The sequence below is a fragment of the Anthonomus grandis genome, chromosome 1 (assembly GCF_022605725.1).
Source record: "Anthonomus grandis grandis chromosome 1, icAntGran1.3, whole genome shotgun sequence".
Classification (NCBI taxonomy): domain Eukaryota; kingdom Metazoa; phylum Arthropoda; class Insecta; order Coleoptera; family Curculionidae; genus Anthonomus; species Anthonomus grandis.
This window is the reverse complement of record NC_065546.1, coordinates 16,483,409-16,503,665: the sequence shown is the minus strand read 5'-3', so window position 1 is coordinate 16,503,665 and position 20,257 is coordinate 16,483,409. Positions and strand designations below refer to the sequence as shown.

The 20,257-nt window shown below is 34.1% G+C and overlaps 2 protein-coding genes across 4 annotated transcripts in view; one reads left to right on the top strand and one right to left on the bottom strand.

Annotated features, from left to right (window-relative positions):
* LOC126745112 (neurogenic locus notch homolog protein 1) overlaps window positions 1–20,257 on the bottom strand; it is a 610,297-nt gene that overhangs the window by 85,026 nt on the left and 505,014 nt on the right. The window lies entirely within an intron of this gene.
* The window catches only part of LOC126745101 (threonylcarbamoyladenosine tRNA methylthiotransferase), a 33,540-nt gene that overhangs the window by 13,116 nt on the left and 167 nt on the right, over window positions 1–20,257 (top strand). The window contains exons 2-11 of one of the 2 annotated variants that reach the window (XM_050452824.1): window positions 4,908–5,037; window positions 5,111–5,325; window positions 5,377–5,513; window positions 5,568–5,687; window positions 5,746–5,910; window positions 5,963–6,236; window positions 10,839–11,039; window positions 16,832–16,907; window positions 16,976–17,203; window positions 19,937–20,040. In XM_050452824.1, the coding sequence (XP_050308781.1) occupies window positions 4,908–5,037; window positions 5,111–5,325; window positions 5,377–5,513; window positions 5,568–5,687; window positions 5,746–5,910; window positions 5,963–6,236; window positions 10,839–11,039; window positions 16,832–16,907; window positions 16,976–17,203; window positions 19,937–20,002 (1,612 nt within the window). In that variant the 3' untranslated portion in view covers window positions 20,003–20,040. Of the gene's footprint in view, window positions 1–4,907; window positions 5,038–5,110; window positions 5,326–5,376; window positions 5,514–5,567; window positions 5,688–5,745; window positions 5,911–5,962; window positions 6,237–10,838; window positions 11,040–16,831; window positions 16,908–16,975; window positions 17,204–19,936; window positions 20,135–20,257 lie in introns of those variants that run through there. The other variant, XM_050452815.1, reaches the window with a different exon arrangement.

Sequence of the window (20,257 nt, the reverse complement as noted above, 5' to 3'; positions counted from 1 at the left end):
CCCATCCTTGCATTCTCCTAAATTATAATCATAAATGATATGCCATTTCCTCTGCCAGGCCACACCTAAAGCACAGCGGGCTAGGTACCACACCTAAAATATGCAGATGTTGGTTTAGTCTGCAGTGACCCGTTAGTACTCCACTCATGTCTGCTATAATCCGTCTTTGCCGGGACAGCAGCTATGCTATCCTACCTTTGGTTGAATTTGATAGCAGTTCTTTGGCCTGTCGACAACAGCTGTTTCCACTCCAGTTTTTCCTGGTCTTTTCCTATGCCTAGTTGTCTAGGATACAAGAAATGTGTCTCTTACTTAGTCCAAGGTAGGGTTCATCAGTGGGAGAGCTGATCCGGGCCTTGCGAACTTGACGGCCCGCTCATTTCACTCCGCTCCGGGATGGATCTAGCGCATCCCGGGTGCTTGCCCTGGATGGTCCTGGATGCTTGGATGGCTTTTTTAGCTGTCGAAGTAAATGATTATTTCATTGATCGGTACGACATACTTCACCTCCTGACAGCCCTGTTCCGGACCCTTCCTGAACCGTCTGTGTACCATAGTTGCAAATCCTTTCCAGGTTGAGCGTCTATGTTAGGCCATTCTGCTTGCTATGTCAACCTCAAAGGATCCTCCTAACCATAGAGCGTCCTCTGACTTTGCATTGAAGGGCAGCAGAATTGGCATTTTCTTCTCTACCAGATTGGTGAAAGATCTATGCTCTACTACCACGGGTCAATGCTATGTAGCGCATAATCAATGCTATGTATATCCATGTAGCGCATTCATTCATAAAAAAGGCAACAAACCTATTGGAATAAACATGTTTATTACCCAATTACAGGAAAGAATTTGATTTGAAAAAAAAGAAAAGAGAAGCAATACAAATATGTTGAAATATGTTCCACATAATTTGAATATGTTGCATATAAGTTTGTACTTAAGCATATGCAAAGCAGGAAAGAAAAAAGAGAATAACAAAATATGTGATGTATTATATACATATGGGTTCATCGTTACAAAGGTTGCTAGCGCCTCCCTATGAATCCACAGCGAGAGTTTTGGTAAACCCAGGATTTTAAACGCTGCACCTGGTGGTTCTCATCCCACCTGTGATGCCGAGACTGGTCAGCCTTTGCAGTCTAGCTAGTTTTTGAGGATTTAAAGACCTGTTTGTTGTAATCCACCAGACCACCGAGGCGTCGACTATTCTAACTCTAATTACAGCATATCCCACTTCCTACCAACTACCCTTTGAAGTTGCCACAAGATGGCCATTCCTTTGTTGACTGCTTTGGTGACATGTTTAATTCATATTAGCTTACTGTCCAGGTATACGCCTAGGTACTTGACGTCTTGCGCGATATGCAGAGGTTTCTGGTACAAGTCAAAGTCAAAAAAAGCATTATTATCATAAGATATGGATCTTCTTGACAAAACAAATATAAATTATCCTAGTTCAAAGGTTGATTTCACAGAAATAGCACTACTCACAAACTATCAAAGTAGACTTAACACATACATGCATCAGATATAAATAAAATATATGAAATAACTAGACAAAAAACAAAACATGAAATCAAAGTATAATGGGTTAAATAGTATAATATAAAAAAGATAAATATAAGTATATAAACAGTGCACATAACATATTATTAGACAATTGCAAATAGAACTTACTAAAATGTTTAAAACTTAAAAATAAAGAATAATAAGAACATTAAAAACTATCACAATAAAATTCATTATAATATTTACCTAAAATTCCAACTATAATAGGCTCTACCAGCTAGCAATCTCCTAACTTTATTTCTAAACATTTTGAGGGAAGGAACGGCGGACAAATTATTTTGTGGATGATTGTAGATCCTAATGCTCTTGTAAACAATTGATTTTTTTACCAATGTTGAGCGAGGTATGGGTAACTGTAGTTTTGAGGCATTTTGAGACACCTGTGTCGATATTTATGAATCATTGTCGCGGTTTCGAAAACAATTAGTCCATATAGAGTTAAAATGCCTTGTTTTTTAAACAGGGGCTTACAGTGTTTTCTATTGGCTGTGCCACAAATGTATCTTATCTTCCTTACCTCTTCTGCAACACCTAAAGTCCTCACTCCATGAGGCCCTGATTAGAGAATTCCCAAAAACAAAGACCATATATCATATAACCTTAACTCTATTAAGGTATAGTACACTGATTTTGCCATTACACATCCCAACTTAATGGTTGTAATTCTAACAGCGGAACATCCGGATGATATCTTCTTTGAAAGATTTATAATATGAGATTTGAAACTCAATTCAGTATCCACCATAACTCCTAAAAATTTAGTCTCAGGCCGAGATTCAACATAAACACTATGAATACTCGGGAGCCTCACCTGACACTTGAATGACAAAATATTTGTTTTGGTGAAGTTTAGCAATAGAAGGTTGGAATCCACCAGGATTAGAGCTTTTGAAGATCTGTGAGAATAGCTTCTTTAAGGCTTAGTTGGTCAGAGCAATGTCATAAAATTGTGGTGTCGTCTGTGAATAAAGTGAACCCAATTATATTAAGAGATGTAATATCATTTATAAATAGTAAAAATAGTATGGGGGCCAAAACTGGCCTCTGAGGAACACTTATCAGAAAATAATTCAGAAAATAATTGGGGATAATATACATTAATGGCGGGTTTAGTCCTGCGTTTGGGGTACCTCGATGACCAGACACCAGAGCTTTGGTGATAGGCTTGAGCGATGGCAACACCCTTACGGGCACTCACCACCCACCCCGATCTCTGTTCGGTGATCTCTCAGAGTTGAGCTTGCAGTCCTCTCACGCAGCGATGATCTGACCCAACCGACCAATGAAGTCTGTAGAGCCTCCCAGATCTGATTGGGTTTCGCCTTATCGAAGGCTCTTTCAACGTCAAAGAGTGCTAATGCAACCTCCTTATTGTTGATAGCTCTCTCTGCTTTATCAACTATGACGTGTAGAGCAGTTTCAGTAGACCGCCCTTTTGTTTACGCGTATTGATTTCAATGGAGTGGATTTGCCTTCCGAATCACCTCAGTTAAGTGTTTATCGATCATCCTCTCTAAGATTTTCATTAGAAAGTACGTTAAACTGATGAGTACAATCACCTCTATAAGACTTGACCAGGCTGTAGTCTTTTTTTCCATGTCTTCGGTACATATTCTATTGCTACACTAGCCCGAAAAATATCCTTCAGTTGAGGAAGGATATTTTTAGGGCCCGACTGTAGCATCTTTGGGATTATTCCATCTGTCCTAGCTGAATTTTATAAACAGAATTCAGTAACTGCCGCTATCAATCCCCAATCAGGCTCATGATGGTTCTTGACCGGATCTGTAACCGCATCGTCCTCCCTGGGAAGTGAGTTTCGAGCAGATGTTTAGGTGTATCCTCTTTAGTGCTTGTCCCACTGTCTCCTACCCTTAGAGAGCCTATTTCACGTCTCCTATCTGAGCTGAGAAGTTTGACTTGTCTGGCGAAATCGGACATCGACATTTCCAGTTTACTACAAAATCTTTGCCAGCTAGCTCTTTTGTATCTTGTCATCTTTATCTTAAGGCGCTTTTTCACCTTTTTATATTCATTTCAAGCCTCTTTCTGCCTCTGTTCTAAAAACTCCGCCTGTGTTCTACCGGAGTTTCTAAAGCGCAGAGACATTTGCGGCTTTCCGTCCGGCCGACCACTGGCTTCGTCAGTTGGTTGGCTCTTCTTACCCTTTTTTTTGCCATAGTGATAGGGTTCCTTCAAATAATGTTGCAGTGTAAGTGTATTTGCGCATGTTTTGGACGCATCAGACGGTGTTCCAGCTTCCTCCTACACTTCGTGTCGATAATTGACCAGGCTGACTCCTCATTAGGTAATGGACCGGTGGCCGCGATTATATACGCATATTACGCAGCAGGGTTCTGCTCAGGCGCCACCAGGTACTACTACAAAACTAGCTGCGGTAAGAGTGGGCCCCTGTACTATCGAACGGCCTGGGGTGAGTGCCTTAAGACCCCAGCTGTTACATCGCTTTCGCTCGGGGCGAACCCCCTTCAACTCAGTCAACACGGAAGCGTGGATGATAGTGATGTGCAACGATTACTTTTATAAGTATCGAGTAGATACTGATACTTCATATCTAAGTATCAGATACTTTGTATTCATTACAAAGTAGTCATTACTTGTATACTTGTTAGTTGTTGGTGCATATACAGACGAATATTAAGATTTTATAAGAATACCTATATTAAATTTAGGGCTTGCATTGGCGTTTGTTATATTTTTCGAGTATAATAGAGGGTTATCAAGTTTTAGTAAGAATATTATAAAATGATACTTTAATACTTATGCAATAAAAAGTAATCAAGTAATCAGGCACGACGCACAAATTCAAAACTATTTGAAAAAAAAGGTATCGAAGTATCAAGCATGTGCGTGGAGGCTGGCGACAACGCCGGGTAAATATAAATAGCTATTAATCATTTTATTAAATATTGCCATATTTGACTTATAAAATAAATTTAGTACGCATAAGCAGCCACCGGTGACATGGAAATTTGGAATTTAAAAAAGTATTCGAGTAACGAGTAGTTGGCGTCGAAGGATTCGATTACTTCGAATATTCGCATGTATCAGATATTAAAGTATCGAGTAGATACTATCCGCACATGTCTAGTGGATGATTGAATACCTACATATGAATTTCCTCTGATGCATGCGTGTGACCTCCTCCTTTAGGGATTGCGACGTTACAGTATGTGCATTTTACGTTCATTTGAGGGTCATCATTCCCTGCAGTACCTCAAGCGGAATTCCTTGACCGGTAAAAAAATATTTTTACCGGTTTAATTCTAAATAAAATAGGATATTACATCAAGAGCTTAATAAGGTTTTTATAAATTTAGGTCCAGCATGGAACCCCCATGTAAGGAAATAATAGAGGATATTGAGGACCTAATATCAGCACAAGATATAACCCCCAAGGAACGATATAGCACCAGAAAGAGCGTCAAAGTAAACGCGCGTAAAAAAAATGTAAGTAATATCTTTTTTAAATTATATTTTAAGATCACAATCATTGACAAATTTATTTGAACTTGGCCAATAGGAAGATGAAATCCCTGAACCGGTTGGCGAAAATATTCCAGGGGTTCAAAGTATCTATGTTAAAACCTGGGGCTGTGCACATAACAGCTCAGATTCTGAATATATGGCGGGACAGCTTAGCGCCTATGGTTATCAGTTAACAGATGATAAAACCAAAGCTAATTTATGGCTTTTAAATAGCTGTACTGTTAAAAATCCTGCTGAGGATCATTTTAGGTGAAATAAAACTACACATTTAGTTAATATGTGCTAGTTAATTTTTTTTAGAAATGAAATAGAATCTGCTAAAAAACAAGGCAAACATGTTGTGTTGGCTGGATGTGTACCTCAGGGAGCACCAAAATCATCGTTTGTACAAGGATATAGTGTAATCGGAGTGCAGCAAATTGATAGGGTTGTAGAAGGTAAAACTGTTACATATAATAAAGATGTCAAGAGCTTATTTTCTGAGTTTTTAGTGGTAGAAGAAACTTTGAAAGGAAATACAGTGAAGCTTATGGGAACAAAGAAAGAAAATGGTAAAAAAATTGGAGGGGCATCATTGCTGTTACCAAAAGTTCGCAGGAACCCTCTTATAGGTACAGCTAAGCTTTTATAAAAGTTTTGATTAAATTTTATATATAATATGGTTCTTAGAAATTATTGCTATAAATACTGGATGTCTTAATCAGTGTACTTACTGTAAAACAAAACATGCCAGAGGAGATTTAGGAAGTTATCCCCCAGAAGAAATAGTGGCCAGAGCACAACAGGCTTTCGAAGAAGGAGTTGTGGAAATTTGGCTAACATCTGAGGATACTGGTAATATTAACATTAATCTTTGTTTTAAAAAATGACTTAAATAATTTTTTAGGTACCTATGGTCGTGATATTGGAACTTCTTTACCAGCCCTTCTGTGGCAGTTAGTAGAAGTAGTACCACCAGGATGTCGTTTGCGCCTAGGAATGACAAATCCTCCATACATTTTGGAGCATTTAGAAGAAATCGCTAAAATTATGCATCATCCTAGGGTATATAGATTTTTGCATGTACCAGTTCAAAGTGGTAGTGACCAAGTGCTGGCAGACATGAAGAGGGAGTACTGCAGAAAAGATTTTGAACATGTAGTGGAGTTTCTGCAGGAGAAGTAAGTAATTTCTATCTTCATCCAAAAAGTTACTGCATTTCATAATGTAATGTTGCATAAATAGTAATGTGTGCATTTCATATTATACCGCTTTTTTTCTTTAATTTATTAGGCAAATTGAATATTGCTGATAATTCAAAATCATCTAGACTCTGTAAATTGCAAGCATATATTGCTGGTACTGAATTATATTTTTTTTAATGTGTTATCACTGAATAGTGAATTGAGTTAAATAAGCGTTTGGATAATTTTATTCACATATTTCAAAAGTGCAGAGCAGTGGATTTAACTCCTTTAACACAATATTTTCTAAATGTAAATGTTGGTAATAGTCTGTCAAATATTGTCTTTTAACTGCTCAGTAGTGGCGGAGGATTGGAACTGAAATTTTTTTTTTAAAAAAGCCTGTTTTAGGAGCTTTGTCAAAATATATGTGTTATTGTCTTTTTTTTTTCTTTCTCAAATAAAGCAAATATAGCATTTATGGTCTGAATTATGCCATTTAAACCTGGTGGTCGATCTTTTTTTCATTTTTTTACCATTCACAATGTTTTTCGACAATTTTATCATAGTGCTAACTAAATACCTCTATTTACAGTTTTAATTGCTTTTATATTTTTATTACTCAGACCACAACGATAAGGATTTTTATCAAACATTTTTTTACTGTTTAATGCATCAAAGAGGATGTTCATATCTAATATAAAGATAGCGGTGACCGATCTTTCTTTAAAGGCCATTCCCTACGCATGATCTAATCGCAGAAATAACAAAATGGTTTTTTTTTATGAACTGCGAGAATCTTTAAAGAGCCTCTGTTATTACTGCTCGGGTCACATACAATAACTCTAGGATTAAGTCCAATTTCAATGAAATATTCTAAATTATGGTTTTCTAAGCTGAGTCAATAGAAGGTCCCATAAATCGAGAAAAAATCATGATTTTTTTTCAATTTCCAGTTTTGGAAAAAACGGCGGTCCTTTTAAAAGGACGGTAGGATAAAGGGCTACTATTAGAAAAATAAGTAAAGACTTAAAAATATCTTAGCTTAGCAAAATACTTAAAACTTAAACTTAAAAACTAATTTGTATGATAGTCCACAAAACAGTTTTTTGGGTGAAGACCAACTTCACATTTTTGGCACACAAAATTTGCTTTTTTGTAGCACACAGCACATTTCCGCTGACTCTCGTGATATGTAACTAAATGATCTAGTCTATCGTAACGTGAGAATTGCAATGCAGTTTTTGGCAATTTCGAAGGTCCTCTCTTAGTTGTTTTCCTGTACGTTTCGAGCAGCTGTGTCCCTAGGTCCCTTCTAAACTGAAGTTGGTCAAGAGTACCACCATTATTTCTATGGAGTTGCCACGAGTTTTGTGAGGCCATGTCTACACAGCGGGAAAATAACGTAAAATACCACTTTTTACCTCGTACTGAAACTCTATATTGGCTTATGTTTTGGTCACTACGGTCTACACCTCCCATATTTTCGTTGTATGCCTTGATCAATTGAGGCTGATCTATATAAACATGCTTTTTTTCAGTCTGTGAAAATCGTTTGACCTTATTTACTGGTGAAACTGAACATGCATTGGTGGCTAAAGTAACAACGCTGTTGTCATTCCATTTGCATAATGCGATGTCATTATCGGCAACACCCCATTCAAGTGTACCTCGTGTCTTTTTCTTCAGAACTGCCGCATTGCTAAATGGAGATTGTGGGATCCGGTTTTCACGTATAGTACCAGTTGCCTTGATGTTCCTCAATTTTAGCTCCTTTAGAAGTGATAAAGATGTGAAAAAATTGTCAAAAAATATGTGAAAGGGCTGGTAAGGCATTTTCTGTAAAACATTTGCATATTGGAGAACGAACAACTGACGCTCCGAAACCCAGGTGTTTATATTTGTCCGGAATTGTTGTCGACGCACCTTGGTAGGGATCAAAATAAACAATGTATCCAAGGCGTAGGGTACCTACCCAAAATTTATACCCCCACCTTATAGGCTTGCCTCGAATAAATTGCTTACCGCTATGTCTCCCAAAATACGGTATCATGGCTTCATCAAGGCTGTGATTCTCTTCAACTGGGGCATAATCAAAATTTTTTTTATTTAGGCTCTTGAAAAGAGGACGCAGTTTAGAGTACTTGTCTTTTTTTATCAAGGTGAAGTATTATCACTGCAATGAAGATTACTCATTATGAATTGAAATCTATCTCTGGAAATAGCGGCTAATATAAGTTTATTCTGGGTATCGTTGCAATTTTGCTAATACATATGTCGCCTTGGAACAGTTGTATATCCACTGACAAGTAACACCCCTATGAAGCAGTACATCTCGTCTGCAGTAACGTTACCGGGGCGGTTTTTTTGCTGTGCATAAATATTGGTAAAATTGACAATTTCTCCTACCAAGTTCTCATCAAAGAACAGCTTGAAAATATTTCCAGGGGAATGATTGCTTTGTGCAGTTTGAACTGATTGCCATTGCATAAACGTACACTCTAAATCTTTATTGAGAGTACAGTGAAACGTCTTTATGTGTTTAGGTCGCCTTTCAACAAAAGTGGACAGTGGTAGATCGTCATCACTGTCCCAGTCGTCTTCACCTTCTACGTCAAATTCAATTTCCGCCGGGGCCCTTAGTTGCACTGCGGGTAAATTATTTGGTACTACATCGTCTTCAGCCCCAGAATCTTCATCGGTATCGCAGTTTTCGTTGGCATTTTCGGGTGGAAAAATTGTAATGCCTGTAGGAATGTCCGACGTAGAGTCATTCTCCAATTCCTCTAAGATTTCTGTCATGGTTAGTGGCTTTTTCCAATACCTGTAAAAAACCACATAGTAGTATACAGGGTGATTGATGGTTGATGGTACCTAAGACGTTTACGGAGAACGGAAAATAATTTTTTTTTTAAATTTGGCAAGATGGGTTTTATCTGATGATCTAACGATTAAAAATATTTTTAGCGATGCAGCGTTGCCGCTTATACCAAAAAGTAGTAGCAAATTTGTTATTTTAAATGGAATACCCTATATATTTTTTTATTTTCCGATCCGCTATCACTTTATGATTGGTTCTGTATAAGGTATTCCTATACCTATCTTTAGTGGTTTTCGAGAAATTAATTATTTTCTTTGTTTTTTTGACGAAAACATAGATCCAAATAAATTTGTATTACTACGGCACTGGAACGCGCAGAACCTTGAAATTATAAACGTAATTTATGTAAATAAGTATTGTACATTATTTTTCACTATGAAAATTTGTTCTACGTTATACAGGGTTGCTCAAAATTAGTGATTTTACCGCTAGATACAAAAATGGTAAAAAGTGCATTTTTTAAATGGAACACCCTGTATATTATAACATATTCTAAAAGGAAATTAAAATCCCTGTCTAAAGAGGTATTATGTTCCTATATCGAAGTAGTTCGGTTTCGGAAATAAAAGCTATTTTCTGTAAAAATCGGAATATTTTGACATATTTGCTTTAGTTGGCCATGAAAGGTCATGATGAAACAATGCTATGCTATTGATGTTTGACAGTGACATTTAGTTGATTAATAGTAAATACGCTTGGGTGTTTTTTTAAAATAGTGACCTAAAAATTCATTAAAATGGAAAGGAATAGTTATTCAAATGAAGTTTTGATGAATCTATTTATTATTTATGGACAATGTGACAAAATTGTAGCAACAACATGCAGAAAGTTCAAAGAAATGTAGCCGAATTTACAAAAAATGGACAAAAGAAAATTTGTGCGAATACAAAATAACTTTATAGTGTACTTATAATAACTACTAGTGTACCTATTTTTTTCTTAATACTGCGATATAGGTACAATAAATAAGCCAAGAAATAAACATCGATAGCGTTTCCAATCGGTAACTCAGCCTGATGTTGCTTGGACAAAATTTCCGCTAATGAAATTAGTTAGTTTGATGAAAGTTGAGTTTAAATGAAATTGAGACGTTGCCAATATTTACTGCGTCTACATGAATATTCCCTAGAAAATTGATATCGAAAATGCCCGACTACATTGGACGAACGCACATTTGGATGAATGAACATTTGGTTATATGAGCTTTTGGACCGGTAAAGCCATCTCGTTTTTTATCTTAAGATATAATATAATACATATATACCGGGTGACACAGGAAAAAGGGAACACTTAATAACTTTTTTACTTATCAAGATAAACTACGGAAATTTGCTATATTGATGGAATTGTTATAAGAGCATCTTTTGACATATTCAGTTATTTTTCGTCACTTCCTGTTTTTCCTGTTTAACAGCAACTTTCTTATTTTAAATCAGCACCCTTGGTATAGTAATACGTATTTCACTTCCTGTAAAACCGGAAGTGACGAAAAATAACAGAATATGTCAAAAGATGCTCTTATAACTATTCTATCGATATACTAATTTTCATTCAATTATATAGTTTATATATTATTATATATAATTAAAGATATATTAGAGTTTGGTACTGATAATTCGTTTCTTCTTCTGGCTTTTTCAATGAATTTTACTAACTCATTTTACTTAATTGATTAATATTATAACGGTATTTGTTTATTTATAACTTATATTTTGTAGGGTTCCTGGAATGACAATTGCTACTGATATAATTTGCGGATTTCCAACGGAAACTGAAGAAAATTTCGATGAAACAATGTCGCTGTGTGAAAAATATAAGTTCCCTAGCTTATTTATTAATCAGTTCTTTCCCAGGCCGGGTACACCAGCTGCATTAATGACTAGGATAGATCCCCAAGAAGTGAAAAAAAGGACGAGGAGGTAAATATTTTGTATACTATATATTTTATTTTGGTTGCAACTGCAGGGTATTCCCACTGTTAATAGAGATTTTTTTCCACATTTTTGTGAACTGTTAATAGCAGGGTAATAATATTACTTCACTTGCTACTGAATACATTGTGGAAACGAAAAGCTACTTTTTCACGCAAAACTCATTGGCGACTTATTATATCTCATATTTAATATTAAATACATTAGATACAATGCTAATAGATATACAGGGTGTCCCGAAATTATATCAAAATATTTTACCAGCCGCATCTCTGTCTAAAAATAAGACAAAAAGTCCATATACAGTATGGTTCAAAAGTGCATCGTTTTTAAGTTACAGGGTATTTTATGAATCATGTTAAAGATGGTTTTTTGTTAATATATCCGGAACGCCTAGTTGTAATCTTTTGAAATATTCCACATTTACTATTGGTTTTATTAAAAAACTAATATTGCAACCATTTTTGCCAAAATGTATACAGGGTCGTATAAATAAGTGGTCGGTAAAGTTTAAATTGTTAAAACTTTTTTTCTAGCAACTCCCTGATAATTTTGGTAATAGAATTGAAAAGAACAAACATTTTTACATAAAAAAGGTGCTCTTGTCTAATTTTGATAGGAGCTTCCGTTTTCGAAAAAATTAGATGTAAATGTTTTGCAAAGAGAACGCGTAAGTTATGTTGGCAACAGTTAATAAAATTAAAAAGCATCTTAAAAATTCGTTGGGGTTAAACATGACCTAAGACTATCACAAATACTTTATTTAAGATCAAAAATTGTTTTTCGAGTTCAATTGTTTTTTTTAAATGTAATTGAATAGGTAAAAAAAAAAAACAATTAATTTATTACGTAAAAAAAAAAAATAAAAACACCAAACAAAAAAGCACAAATTACAACAAATGTTCAAAGTGGTTTCCATTTTGCTGAAGACACAATCTTGCCCTACGCGTTATTGCGCGAGTAGCCCTTAAAACAAAAAATGGATTTCTCTTTATTTCATTAACAGCCCAATTAATCCTTTGCATCAGTTGTTCACGAGTATTTATCTCCACGGCATATACCAACTCATTTAAATGTCTCCATAAATAAGAAAAAAAGCTAACGAAGCTAGATCTGGAGATCGAGGAGGCCAATTTATAGGACCACCTCGACCAATCCAACGTTCAGGAAAATGGTTATTCATACACTCACGCACATTGCGACCAAAATGAAAAATCATGTTTTGGCGTAAGATAAGAGAGAACTTCTTCCAGAAGCTCCACAAGATTATTTTCCAGCATATGAAGATAATTCTCCGAAGTTAGCCGATTGGGTAATTCTATCGGGCCAATAAGTTGGTCCCCGATTAATCCCGCCCACAAATGTACCGAAAACCTTCTTTGAAAATTACTACGCCTTATGGCTCTTGGATTTTTATCTGCCCAAAAATGCATATTATGCGTGTTAAATGAACCATTTCGTGTGAAAGTGGCTTCGTCCGTCCATAAAATGGAAGGAATTAAGTTTGGATTATTAATTACCCATTGACAAAATTGGATCCTCAACGGAAAATCGTCTGGCTCTAAATCTTGGACCCGCTGGTAATAAAACGGATGTAACTCTTGGGATCTTAACATTCTTCCAATCTAATAAAAATTAAATTACTATGGTAACAATAAGTAATTTTTTTAATTACTTACTATAGAGCGAGGGATATGTGTGGCTCTTGATACATTTTTTATACTTGCCCCCGGATTTTCTTCAAAAACATTTAAAACATTTTCTAAATTATAATCTTCTTGTGGTCTGCCTTGTCCACGAGCTCTTTGAGAACTTCCGTTATTGCATAAATTTCGGTGAGTGTTTATAAAAACTTGACGATCTGGAACATGTCTTAGGGGAAATCTTCGGCGATACTCACGGACAGGCGCTAAAGAACTGCTATTACACAAACAAAATGTATGTCAGCTAACTCTTGATTTGTAAATCTATCCATAATTTTTGAAAAATGAATCACAAAAAAGAACTAATTTACTTTGCCAAAGCAAATTTAAAAAATCTGAAATGTCAACAAAACATTAAACAAAATTTAACAAATAAACTAATTGTCAACAAACACAGCCAACTATTGTTTTACAAGATGTTATTTGTAGTTACTTTTTGAAATACTAACTCATGACTTATTAATAATTGATTTTTTCGAAAACAGAAGCTCCTATCGAAATTAGACAAGAGCACCTTTTTTATGTAAAAATGTTTGTTCTTTTCAATTCTAATACCAAAATTATCACGGAGTTGCTAGAAAAAAAGTTTTAACAATTTAAACTTTACCGACCACTTATTTTACACGGCCCTGTATACATTTTGGCAAAAATGGTTGCAATATCAGCTTTTAATAAAACCAATAGTAAATGTTGAAAATTTCAAAAGATTACAACTAGGCGTTTCGGATATATTAACAAAAAACCATCTTTAACATGATTCATAAAACACCCTGTAACTTAAAAACGATGCACTTTTGAACCATACTGAAAATGGACTTTTTGTCTTATTTTTAGACAAAGATGCGGCTGGTAAAATATTGCGATGTAATTTCGGGACACCCTGTATAAAGCATCATTTCTAACTTTGAGCGCAAAGCCGGTATCTTTTTATCAAAACGCCCATTGTATATCGTAACGTGAACTAGTCACATCTAAACCTAATTAATTTCTTGAAAACATGGACCATTTCATAAAGCATATTATCTGAATAATGATTCCCAATCTTGTGGCTTGCCCGATAGAATTGTTGCGTAAGTCTACTAGTGAAAGACAGCAGATAGCTAACTTATGTCAACAGAATTCTTTAGTAAGATCTATGTTATGAATGATGTTCTTTAGAGAACTGTCCATATTTATTTAAGATGTATTCAAGCATCTGAGGTTATTCAAGATAGATATCATCTGCTTAAATACTTTCTAAAATGGTACATTTTAACCTTCCCATCTACTTACTGCAGAGTAAATTAATTATGAACTTAAGAAATTATGTACGCTATGGTGCCAAAACAAATTCCACTTCTCTTTCAGATCTTCATTGTCATCTTTCAAAAAAAATTTTTTGGCAATTAAGATTATTTAAAATTAACAACCTTTCACAGGTCTTAAAGAGTTAAAATAGGAAATTTTTGTTCCACTATGTTGAAATTTTTATTCCACTATACTTAATATATAATATTAAAAACTTAACACTTCAAAACAGTTGAATAAAAGTATGTCATATCATGCATCAAATTTCTTAGAATTTGACGTAAAATCCAAAATTGATATATGTAAAATATAGGGTGTCTCATTAAATTGTTCCAACTCTTACTTTTTCAGAAATTTTTTCACAATTTTCACAAATTTTCCATATGTTAAGAGTCCATAAAATGAAAGAATATGCCGGTGACGTAAAATGCGCACAAACTTAAATTTAAACCAAAAAATCAATAAAGGGGAGGCCCCATATTTCCCTGATTAGGTTTACTTGACCGTGAATACATGCATCTCTCTCTTTCACATCTGCTAGAATTCTACGCTTCTACGCTTAACGATAGCCAGCTTAGATGCGCGAAGTCTGACGTCACCGGCATATTCTCTCATTTTATGGACTCTAGTATCAAAGTCTCGTGCAACTTGGCGAATGTTTTCAATCACTTCCCCACTCAGTGTAGGAGAGTGATTAAATTTCCTTAGCTGTTTTTTAATGGTTCCTCAAATTTCAATCGGGTTAAAGACGCAATAATAGGGAGGCAGTGTTAGTATGTCCATGACTTGCAGAAATACTGTCAATAACGTATTTGAATATATGTTACTCATTCTTGAAATTATAATTTTTAATAATTTGCAGCAAATATTTTTTAGTGGGAACTTTTTCTGGAATGTCATTGTTTTTAGTTTTCATAAAATTTAAAACATCTTCTTTTTTAAAACAGGTATTCGCTATTTTATTTAATATTCGGGAATGGTAAGAAGCATTGTCCATTACGATAACAGAGTTAGGTGGAATATTTGGCAAAAGCTGATCTGCGAACCATTTTTCAAATAATTCTGATGTCATATCTTGGTGGTAATGGGCCGTTGATTTCGCAATGCTTTTTGCTGATAAAAGCAGTCCATTCGAAATAAAACCATTTTCTTCACCAGCATGGAGAATAATTACACGTTTTTTCAACCAAACTTAACAATGTCATGCGTATCGAACCACGTTTCATCTAAATACATTATGTTTCTGTTCAATTCTCGATAGTTTTTAATATTGCGTTAATATGCTCGATGAAGACGATGATGCATGTGATTCCATTATAATCATCCTATTATCAAGTTTTAAACCTGCACTCCACTAAAATACTTCGGCGGGTCTCTAAGCTACTGTAATCATAGTCTGGATCTTCACTTAGTTTGTGTTTTATCATTTCCAAAGTTGGCACTAATTTATCTTCATAAAAACCATACACTATTCGTCGAATAACGTCCTTAATTGCGTTGTCAATTTTTCGCAACTTCTGTTATTGGTTGACCTGCTTCCGCTTTATGGAATGATCTATAATATCTCCAACTTTAACAACACGATAAATTCTAGACGAAGATATTAACGTCAATTTTTGAATTCCCGGCTTTGCTTATTACTTGCATATGTATCAGGAGTAGAAGAAGATAACTCCAAAATACACCTATTCATAAGTGCGCCTAAAGAGCAACTGGAACTTCGATAAAGCCGCGTGCCGCCAGTGATTCGTCGCCTGAGTGTTTTTATTAGTTAGTCCCGGTAATGTGCCGTTCGGTCGGAAACGTGATGGCTTCTTTACTTTATTTTTTACTTTTTCAATTTGGACTGGTTGGAGTGGCTTAAAAGCTGCTTGAATGGCCATGGCATTAGAGTTAAAAAAATACCTATATGTGAAAAATTTGTTTTTATAAATAATATCTGCACATATTTGAAAGGATCTAGATTCTTAATGCTGATGATGTACAAATCTACTTATGATACCTCTAAGAGGAGTTTAACAGATTCGCAGTCTAGTAGCAGAATACATAATGGTCTACAAAAATGGAACTTGCAGTAAATGGTCATTCCACATTCTTCTAAGATCAGACATGCAATCTTCTGATTTTATTCGCAAGGTTAAACATTGGTAAATTGACAAAGCAGGTCGCCTGCTTTCCTCCAACTTTATTTCGTTTTTTCACAAACTATTGAATAGTCAATAGGTTTTTACAGAGCTGATTGGTACTATAAACCTAGAGTTCCAGGTTAAAGTTTGACAAAGGGCAAACTGTTCCATGTAGAATTGCCTGATCCCATATGGTCAACACTTTCCTGATCAAAGTTAATAAATCAATTTCTCGACCCTTTCTACAGTGAGTCTCCAGGAACTGCATCGATCGATTGTGGGAAAGGTATCATTAGGAACACCCTGAAAATGTTTTACTTAAAAATTCAAATTTGTCACCTCAAAAGGACTTTTTAAACTTAATATCATTTTTTTTTGATTTTATGCCTTTTTATATTATCAAGGTGTACATAGTCTAAAGTACAACAAATATTACTGCTACTTAATATGTCTTTTATAACTGATCTATGTGCTTACAAATGATTTTTTTTTTATGTAATATTAAATTTGTGGTATAATGTGGTGTAATTTGTGGGTAATCCCATGTACATACACATATAACAAGTCAATAAAATAAAAATTCAAATCAGTGAAGTTCTCAAAACAAAATAAAATTACTTGTACACTTGTAGTGTTGACACTAAGTTATTTACTTTACTTTTAGGTTAACAGATTTGTTTTATACTTATGAACCTTATGGACACAAAGTAGGTGAAATTCAAGATGTTTTAGTGACGGAGGTAAAGATAGATTAAAACCATATGTTAAATTTTTATTTGGTTAAAAAAAAAAACGTTTTTTTTTTTAGATTTCTCATGATAAAAAACATTATGTTGGCCACAACGAATTCTATGAGCAAGTTTTACTGCCTCTAAATCCGGAATTCATGGGAAAACTAGTTAAAGTGAAAATATCTAGCGCAACTAAATTTTCGATGATCGGAGAGCCTTTGGATGAGGTGGTTATGCCAGGACTAACGAAGCCGCTTGAAAAAGGAATGGTGTCTGGTTTACAGGTGGAAAATAGCGAAAATAAGGTACTATTATATGTTTAGATATCTTTTGTTTTTATTACTTTCGAACACTAAGGAACGTAATAATTTTAAATTTAGTTATACTCTAAAATTATGACGTCCTAATAAACTATCCGTTTTTTTAATATAGTGCACTTGACTTTGTTTAATACATTTTTTTCTTTACTAAAACTGAAAACTTCATGGCTTACACAACATTTTTTAAAATATTATTTAGTTGCACTTAGCTACTACCAAATCTTATTTTTATTAATATCATTATCTTTTGCATTAAAGGAGTCCGGTAATTAATGGTACTTGGGAAAATCATAGCTTCCTTATTCAAAAATATTACGATTCAATTATACTTACCTATTTCCAAAAACTATTTTGCAAGGTGGAAAAGTTATTTTTCTTTTTTCTAATAACCTAAAATAATACATTTTTTCTTAAAATTTGTCCGTTAAAGGCTGTCTGTGGTACTTTTGGTAATTTATTTGGTCAGAATTTATATGTAACTCAATATTTCTAAGTGTTGTAAAAAAAATCGTGTTTTTATTTTTTTGCAGGCATGTCCTATCATATTTGTAGGCTCCAAAAACAATTATCAAAAAACTGACAGAAATTACATGTTTTCAGTTATACATGTAAACTGTAAAAAGTTAAACTTCTAAAAAGTATTTTGATCCAAAATGCACCGCAAATAAGTAACAGCAAAGTTAAAAAAATACTGAAAATCAAATTATTTTAATGACTTTGGTGGCTTGTTGTATAGCTTTACATTCGAAAAGTTAGTTGTAGAAAAATTAGTTTTCTTTATTTTTTGTAATTGAAAGTTGTGCTTTTTTTTCTTAAAAATATTTACTTATTACAAAAAAGCTACAAGTTTGGTCAAAGGTCTCAAAGTTATATTTAGATTGAAAACAGGTTACACGTGTTTTGCCCTTAAATTAACATTATAAGAACAAGAAGTACCAGTTAAAATCTTCTGAAAATCACAGGTAGCACTGTATGTTCTTTAAGAATGAGGTCACAGTAATAAATTGAAGTTTTTGGTAGACTTGTGCATTTCGGTCAAAGTAATTTGTCATTAAATGCAAACTCATGTTGTGTACTGATATACCAAGATTTAATTAATCGTAGTTGCCTTATTAAAAATGTAAATTGATATTTTAGTGAATTTACTGAGGCCAATAATTTAGTGGGCTTAACTTTGGAATACACATTATTTAACAAATTTTATTGCGCTATGACTTTATGGTTTTGTCGTCTGTCGAATCAATTATTATGATATCTTTGAAAATATAACTTGTGTTTGGTGCTCTAAGGCAATCAATACTTCTTTCGCACCTCTTTTAGGGATATTTTGTCTATAACAAATAAATAAATATTTTAAGGTTTTGATGTGTCATCTGAATCCATATGCGCTTTGTTTTCTTATAACTTCCATAGACATTCTATTTATTTCTTTTTATAATTATTTAGGTACTTCTTCTTTAACAATGTGCCACTATTTTCTCTTAGTTGTTGTAGGACACCTTGTACAGGATGAGAACTGGTAATAAAAGGATTTTGAAATAAATGTTTACACAAGAAATTTGCAAGACTACTATATTTAATGGGATCACAATGCATCTTATATTATGCCACTTACAGTTTGAATTATGTATGGAAAATAATGTCATCAAGATCAGATAACACGATCTCCAACATTGTTCGATCAATAGTCAGGATTTCCTGGCGAATATCGATCTTGAACTCGATCAAACTATAAGACTTGTGAGCATATACACGCCTCTCTAAATATCCCCATAGAAAAAAATCACAAATTGACAGGTCTGGATATCTCTGGCAGTTGTGTCGTGGCACCAGTTTGCTAAAACCACATGTTTATCCCTTTCCTGCGTAGTTCTAAAACCAAAAAATTTAATTGCTCCATCTAAGTGAAAATGAGCTCCGTCGCTCCGAATATTAGAAGATGCTGGTTATCCCCTAAAATAACTTGCATTCTCGTAGCGACATCCTCACGATGTTCAAAATCTCTTTCTTGGTGAAATTTTAGGTCATTATGCAAATTTTTTTAACCGATTCCCGATTAATGCTTAGCTCAATTGCATGTTTATGTTACACGTGTTCAGGAGTTCTGACCGTTTGTTTTGGAGCTTGTTTTTTTTAATGACATTGTTGTTCTTCAATTCTTTATCCATCTTAAGATTGTGTGATGGAACTACACGCATACGAATATTAAAGTGAGTGTGAAATAGCCGCTGCGTAGTGATCATTTCGGATAAACATATTGTGTGCAAATGTTATGTAATGGTCTACCGTCTACCGCTCTATCTTTACTAAAAGTGGCACCCAGTGGTAGTAACCTCGTACTTGAACCCGACTTTAATTGCTTCAAGCTTCGTACTATGTTCTAAAAACATCCGGTCCCTTATTGTCACCGTGTATAAATACTGATTTTGAATAAAAATTAAAATTATTATTTCTTTAGATTTTGTGGTAGATTATGCTTTTTGTCTTGAAATAATTATCTGGGAAATAAAAAAATGCAAAATCCAAAAAAAAAACATATAAAAAAATGAAGCCATCTATTTTTTGTATTTTGGCAAGAAAGTATTGACTTTTTTAACTATCTATTTACCACTAAAAAAAATTATTTTACGTCTATTTAATATTCCATATGTGTCATAAACTATTAAAATGTTTCAGCTACATTTCTATTTTAGTTAATTTAAATTATTTTCTTTTCAGCTATGGATGCCTTTGTTTTTGGTAGCTTTGAGCATAGTACTAAGGTTAATATGGACTTTATTGTGAATAACTTTATTATACTAGGACATGTAATGTCTGGTTATGTAAGTACTGCTACCTACATATAATTGATTTCTGTTACTATTATATGTACTAAATGTATTTGTAAGTCCAAAATAAAGTCATAATTTATATTAACTTATTGTCATTATTGGTTCCACCAGTTTATCACAAAAGTTAATTACTGCAACGCTATAAAATTGAGAAAAATTAACTTTTTTGGTTATAATTTTGTTTAATAATATATTTTTATGAACACTA